Source organism: Notothenia coriiceps, unplaced genomic scaffold (assembly GCF_000735185.1).
Source record: "Notothenia coriiceps isolate Sejong01 unplaced genomic scaffold, NC01 NC01_scaffold00037250, whole genome shotgun sequence".
Lineage (NCBI taxonomy): Eukaryota > Metazoa > Chordata > Actinopteri > Perciformes > Nototheniidae > Notothenia > Notothenia coriiceps.
The window spans coordinates 8,434,652-8,442,516 of record NW_011369951.1 but is presented as its reverse complement, the minus strand read 5'-3'; the positions used below and the strand labels follow the sequence as shown (position 1 = coordinate 8,442,516).

The 7,865-nt window shown below is 41.3% G+C and overlaps 1 protein-coding gene across 1 annotated transcript in view; it reads left to right on the top strand.

Moving 5' to 3' along the window:
• LOC104967254 (contactin-4-like) overlaps nt 1-7,865 on the top strand; it is a 119,624-nt gene that overhangs the window by 49,580 nt on the left and 62,179 nt on the right. The window contains exons 5-6 of the mRNA XM_010796671.1: nt 418-557; nt 7,213-7,342. Of these exons, the coding sequence (XP_010794973.1) occupies nt 418-557; nt 7,213-7,342 (270 nt within the window). The remainder of the gene's footprint in view (nt 1-417; nt 558-7,212; nt 7,343-7,865) is intronic.

The following is a 7,865-nucleotide window of genomic DNA, read 5'->3' as shown; positions in this document are numbered from 1 at the left end:
ACTACAGGAACGTATAAACCCCAAAAAGCGTAAATGGGGACCTCCACAGTTGACCAATCACAACAGAGCTGGTCAGCTAACCAATCAGAGCAGACTGGGCTCTGGTTTCAGACAGAGGGTGAAAAGAGGGTCTGAGTATGATACAAATAAAGACCTTTTTCAACATTAAAGCATGTAAACACGTCACAGTAGAGACACAACATACGTTTATGAACCTGAACATGTAAGGTGCATGTTGAGAATAAGTAGAAGTTAAAAGCATCACATAATAAATAAAATAATCACAACATGACAGACAAGCCCAGGGTGAAAAGAAATACAAACAGCTCTCCCTACGTCCACCGCTCTGAGCACATGTTAATAATCCAAAGTGACTCAGATATGTACATAAACAATCTCAATTCCTCCAATTTCCAGCTCCCCCTCAGCTCATCGAGAAACCCCAGGATGTCCAGAAGCTCATCGATGAATCCATGGTGTGGGAGTGCAAAGCCACCGGGAAGCCAAAGCCTTCGTACAGGTGGATGAAAAATGGAGAGAACCTGGAGCCTGTGGAGGTAAGAGATCTGTCTTTAGATCAGAGTTCCTCTACCAAGGTTACTCCGGCACTTTGGGAGAGATGCTTTTTGCTGCTGAATGAAGAATGTGAGAAACCCTGACTAACTGTAATTCCACAGCTTTATTGTGCTGTTTGCTCGAGACTATTTACCATGCATTATTGTGTTTTTCATTACAACCGGGTACCTCCTGTGCGCCAATACATTATGCTTTTTGCTTTGGAAAGACACCATTTATTTCAAAGGAATTGCTCTGTGTGGCGATAAGAGACTAAACAGGCCCAGTAAGTGATGTGAGCGCTTCTCTAATCTTCTGTTAAATCTCTCTTGGCCAAGTGCAGTTATTAATCCTGTGCCACCAAATATGAAACAGTAAGATTCTCTATATAAACACCGTATATCCTACTTTCATTCTAGCCCCCTCTGAATTCCCATTATGTGTACAATGATGAGCCGATTGTGGCTCCAAACGTGTTCATCGTGTGCAAAGCTGTGCACGGATATGATTCAATATTCCTCCATCATATTGGATTATAATATTGGATCCTTTCTCCAGGTTGTTTGGGAAAGATTGATTGGACACTGAGGCACAGCTTGCACCTGATAAATAAACAGGCATTATGTTCATTTGCTTCATTATGCAAAAAAGGAGACAAACACACCAGAGGATATCGATCAGTGCTTGAATGTTGTACATGCTGTTTGAATGAACCCGGTCTGTCGTTATTTTACCAGAGGCAACCCTCTGCTGCAAAGCCTCCTCCTCATACAAAACACATTTGGCTCGCTGTCAGGCAAGAGTAATCAACAATCTGTTCAGCCAATGGCCAACAGTTTTATCAAAACCTTTTTGAAAGTAACACTATTGTGTTAATTGGACTGCCCATCTGGTTTTATGTTTACAAAATGTTTTTGTTTACCCGATGTGAGTTGAACCAGGACACTACAGCCCAAAACATTATTTTGAATGAACTGGTGAGAGTTTGGGCTCTATTGGATTGGAAAGAAAACATCCAAAATACAAATTAAGAAGTTCATTTGACTAACTTTGTCAATTGTATTGTTTATTTATCCTTAATGCAACACAAGTTGGCATTACATTACATGTTAGACGCTTTTATCCAAAACAACTTACATACTCAATACTGTGGGCAATCCGGGGTGAAGTGTCTCAGGGACACGACGACATGCTGACTGCAGTGGGGTTTGAACCTGTGACCACCTGATCCGAACACGAACGCACTAACCCACTGCACCACACGCCTCCTCATTAGATCATATTTAACATTTCAGTGGTCGCTGTATAGTTCACTTGGTAGAGCTGTTGTCTCCCCCTTTATGTCATGTCTATACGGCACTTGTGGCTTGACAAAATCTTAAAAAAAAGTAAATGGTCCATCTTATCTTATCTTATCTTAAAAGCAAATCTGAAAAACCAATCAATGGACTATGAAATGCAAAATATAGGTAATGTTGCAATACATGACTTTGAAAGCTGTTTTCTTAAAAGAAAAATGTCCACTTCATATGTCATGCGTTGCAGCTTCAACGCTTCTGCCCGTTCACTTTGAATGGGGTGACGTCACGATTCGCCGAACTGCATTGTGGGAGCAAAGCGTAGCTTCTCTCGGGGTGCGTCAGCCAATCGAATCATATGCCAGTACAAGCTCTAGCCAATCAAACCGCGTGCTTGTGTGTCTGGGGCGGGAGATTCATGTGATTGGTTGTTGGTCGAGTTTCAGCCCCTCCCCCCCCCGGCAAGTGACAACGCACGCCGCCGTGTGTAGGGGCCGTTACAGTTTCATTGCTGTCTACATTCAGTATTTCATATATAGCCTAATTTATTCAACAACATTTGAGCATGCAAATGTTCTTATTTCCGGAGCAATCCTACGTTTATTTTACAGAATAAACCAAAAATGTTCACATTTTCCTGGAACTATCCAATGTTCTGGAGCTGATGTATAAAACAATTGCAGTTTTAATAAGATGTATATACAAAACAAAATACATTAAGAAACATTGTAATACAAAAATATGTGTTTTTAACATGATTGTTATTTGCCTTTCTTTTTACCAATGTGCCCGTAGACTCTCCTTATAAATTATAATATTGGAGACACTCTGATAACCGACTTCTAATGCATACTTCAACATTACATATAATACATTTAATCTAGTTAAAGTGACCGTACTCCTTCTCCTTCCCTTTAATTCTGATTACATTTGAATAAAGTCAAACACAGGAGAATTACACATGTATCTCGCCACACTCAGCCATCTGGCTTCCAATGCATTTCAATGCATGTGTGATTAAAGATTACAATGACTGTTGATTTCTGTGCAGCAGTTTTCCTCTCAACATAAATATAATTAATGGACATATTCAGAATGCATGGGTGAGTGGATTGATTACCAAAGGTGTTGCATTGTTTCAAATGCCACCATTAACCACAGTGGCTTAATGAGTGGAAGAGGGAAAGGTCAATGATGTACGCAGCGGTGGGAAGAGGATGCTCCATTTGTTGTTATTTATTGCAGCAAATCAATTGAGACCTTTCTGACTGTATAGCTGGTTTATTTCTGCTGACACTTTTATAAGTTTGAGCAACGGAAATTGAGCAATCAATATGAAAAATAAAGTTAGGTGCTCGATCGGAAGATTGGCTATACAGTGCAGTACACGCCCCGGGAGTCATTATATATATATCTGAGAATATGTGCATTCAATTATTCAATGTCAGTCATTTAAAATATTTAACAACCCCCAACTATTCCTAGTGTTTCGCTCTAATAATAGTAGCTCTCAGACTGGTTCCTCAATGATTTTGCTCTTTGTTGGACAGCAGTTGACATGCAGCTTCATACAATATTTCACATGCCCTTATATATTACGAGACTCCTATTTTCCTTTGGGATGCTTTGTGTTACTGCCCTGAGTCAAAATAGTAGTAATTTATTGAGATGCTTCTTTTTCGTGTGGCTGTTCTTCTTGGAAAGCACCTCTCTCTCTGCTGCGTTATTGACAATAGCCCGAGGATTAAGTGGATGAGCAATTAAAGAGAGACTCCAGCGTGAAACAGGATTGACTCCATTTAAATTAGGCGGGACCGCCATACAGAGGGCTGGCAACAATGTACTTGAACTGAGGTTATTCCTGTTAGTGTTGTAGTGGTGAAGACTTTGGAGTCACGGATGGACGATCAGTCATGGAAAGCATCTCGCTATTTTTCTACTGGTGCTTGAGTATTTACTACTTTTACTCCAATACCATTCAGACGCAAATTACAATTAATTAATATATGTGTTCTGAGCCCAGTCTGATTTGATTGGTTGGCTGTGGCTCTGTTGTGATTGGCTGGTTGGCTGTGTGGCTCTGTTGTGATTGGCTGGTTGGCTGTGTGGCTCTGTTGTGATTGGCACATACAATGTGTTGGAGAGCTAGCCAATGGAAGTACAAGTGTTATGTACTGATGTCACTATGTTAAGGAAGTAGGCACAGGAGTCCAATGGAGGCGTTTTGAGGGGGGAGTGTGTGGGAGAGAAATCCCCTCTGGCCTTTGCAGACCATTTGCAGACCATTCGCATGCACAAAAACCGATTTAACACACCACACACATAGGCTTAAATAACTGAAGGCTGTGTTTCCAAGGTTAGTTTTTGCTGCAGGAACACATAGAGCTGGGTCTGAGAATCAGTAACTCACAGGAGCGACAATAAATAAGCGAGTCATTTTTGAAGTCCTTTATAGATGAATAGATAAAAGTGTTGATGCTGCCTGATAGAGAGGCAGCCCACCTCCTAATATAATACACAATGCCGGTGCCATGTGGGTCGACTGTAATAAATCTGAGCGCTGAATGATTGACAGCTTCTAGATGTTTAAGGCTGGGGACAGGAGCATCTCTATAAATAACATCAACATATTCCAATACGGAGAGAAAGGTTGCTCACACATTCCTTTCCCTACGATAAAATGAAAACAGGACCCATTTAGCCACCTTATATTGAGACTTTGGTGTTGTATACAGGTTTTTAAAGTAAATGTAATCTATCTATTAGCTTACAAGCAGAAGAACTTGCACATTATTATGAGCTTTCATGTAACATGGGAAGGGGGATAATGTAAATGGCTTGTTGAATCCAATGTTTTCTGATCGGCAGCCCATAGAAAAAAGACAACATTGTGTTATATTACAGTTTTTGGGGTTGTGGGATGATCCAGTACCCACATGTGTGTGCACAAGCACTGGAAAAGTGAGTGTTCACAATGTCGTATTTAAAGTGGACCTATCATCATGCTATATTTGAATAATATAGTGTAGGACCATACCTATATAAGGCATATTTATACTTTTTATTTTTCAAAATACCAAACAGATCATGCATTTTAGCCATTCCTCATTTCGCTCAATTTAACACTGTCTTTGCATGGGCTGATTCTGTGAGAACAGCACCATCTACAGGCCTGGCATATGTACTACAGCGTCTCCAGCGCTTTCCAACGGCAATGTCCGTGGCTGTCTCCTCCTGATTGGTGGAGTTGGCCCAATAGCCGTAGCGCCACTTCTGTGACCTCATAGAAGTGTTCAAATCTGGATCAGTCTGTATCAGATCCGTTGCAGCCCCTTTTTAAGAGATTTGGGTATGGAGGAAAATAAAGAGGGTTGTGTTTTCTGACACTTGGTGAGTTCCCTGGAACACCGGGGACACATATTCATGTAGAAAAGACGTACAAAAGTGCATTTTGCATGATAGGTCACCTTTAAAAGAGGGATCAGAAAACAACAGTTCATTTCCTTAGCTCTAGAAAAAACCAACATCAAATGACTCAGCATTCATATTAATACTACAAAATAGAATCAACAACATTATGGTTGAATATTATGAAGAAATGTCAGACTTTAAAACTTAAAATTCACGAGTTACCCACTCCTACAGTATATTGTTAAATATTTTTTTAAACTTTTTACAGCTGTAATAAATAAACAATAAAATACACATGTTTCCAGCGTGGTCCATCTGCAATGTGAATGCAGTAACAGAGTGTTTTAACACGGTGGTCTTGCTACTATAATACTAATGGAAAACAGATCTTAGCGCTGATTCCACCACTGTGGCTGATTCCCCTGCTAATTCAAGCTCAAGTGGAGCGAACAGGCTGAGCTTTTTGTTTTGCTGTTGCAGAGCCGCTGTTGAACTGAGGTCATCTTCCTGCAGTTCTTTCTTACACAGGCAGGCATGTTCAGTAGAGTCATCAAACATCTGTCAATAGCTGATTTAGTTCACAGTGAGCACAAATCATCTTAGGAACATAAAACTTGGCAGGTCAAAATCAAATTAACGTGGTTCAGTTTTTTTTTTTTTTAAACACTTCCTTAAATCCTCATTAGTGGAGTTGTCTTGTTTTGAGTTTACACCAATGTTGCTTTTAATTTAAAATGTACAGCTGTGAAATGATTCCCACACAGGCTTCCAGTAATTAGTTTGAGAATAACTGTTGCCAGCAATCAAAAGCAAAACCCCCCTTTTACTGAACCATAAAAGTCATTCCTTCATCCTAACAATCTTTCACATCCTTTTTGAAGCTTCATATAAAAACAAAATCAACCCAGCGTTGTTGGCAAATGACATTGCCAATCATTCTCCTTCAGCATAAGGCGTGCAGATGGTCCCCCCAGGTCCCCGGCATGAAAAACTGCTGATTTGAGAGGAACGTCATGCTTAATTAATAGCAGCCATAAACGGGAGTGCTTTCCATGCACAGACTGATGTGCGCCACCGTTTGCCTCTCCCTTGCCAGCAGGGATATTCGCCCCTGCACATCCCGAGCGTTATGGAAATGTAGGCACAACCTGCTCAAACACAGGATTAGTTTGTGATCTTTCAGTCTTTCTTTTCATGTGACAGTACCTTAATCCCCCGTGACTAGAGTTCAAGCCTATGGAAAAAGGGGTTGTAATGACATTATGGGTGCGCCCGAGGAAAAGAGACGAGATGAAGGGCACGAGGAGGCAGAACCTGACACGCCTGCATAGAGATGTGTGAAAACTGCTCAAGGACTTAATGGTGAAGTGGAGGAGTTGAGTGAGAAGAGATAAACTTATATTGAGGATTATATGTCCAACAGATGCAGCGATCCAACCAGTTCATCAGGCCCAGCCATCCTTAAATAGATCTTAATTTGATGGCTCAGTGACGAGCTACATTTATCCCACAGGCGGGCGAAAAAAAGCTCCAAACAGACGACGAGGAGGTGCAGCTTGACCGTGTACACATCGCTTAGTATGTATGGGGCATACCTATCAGAAAAGCAATTTTCACAATGCATTATGCCTCAGATGTTACGATATTCCTTCCCCAGTTATCCCCTCCTCCTGCTGAAGGGGAAACAGCCCTTGTGGTGCAGTCGGAGATATAAATAGGGCATGGTTTTATTTCACTCTAATAAACATGCAGATTGATTAGGGTCATTTTCTGCTAGCCTGCCTCCATCCACCCAAGCCTTTCCCTCCATTAGTGATGAAAACCTAGATTTATTGCCACGTCTGTCACTTCCGGACCATGTCTCTCTGGCCCGCTGGATGGCTGTTCTTATGTCGATGAACGCTGGGAATAAAGCTTATTAAAGGCACGTGTGTCTCTGTGTCCATAGGAGCGCATACAGGTGGCCAACGGAGCATTGACCATCAGCCGCCTGACCCTGGCCGACACAGGGATGTACCAGTGTGTGGCCGGGAACAAGCACGGCGAGGTCTACTCCAACGCAGAGCTCCGAATTATAGGTAAGGCATTAGTTGGTTGTGTGTCTGTTAGAAAAACATCACTCGTCCCCGGCTTGAGCTTCAATATCAGGATACTTGTATTTATGATCCTCTCAAGAATGGAAGTAGTCATCACATACAGAGCATCAACTAGTTCCTGAACAGTGTCCTTCACATGCTGATATCCAAGAGAGGGAGTTACACAGTCACAAGATGGAGGAATAGAAAGCAGTATTCAATGTTTACTTCAGATTAGCTCCACGTCAGAAATGATCATGCTTGTCATATGTCTCTCTCCATAGAGGCTGAATCATCATGTTAATCACATAGCTATCATATGCCTCAAACAGTCCTGATGCTCTTCTAGGTAATCACACATCCTGTCATGTACACAGCTACAGTTGGGATACCTTTGTTATCATGTGTACTCTGATATTGGAAGACTACATTCAGTATTTTCACAACGGTGTCCGTTTGCAAAGACATGTGTTGATTTGCATTAGTTTGTCCATATTTGTTCTCAAGTTTGCTTCGTCTTCTGCTC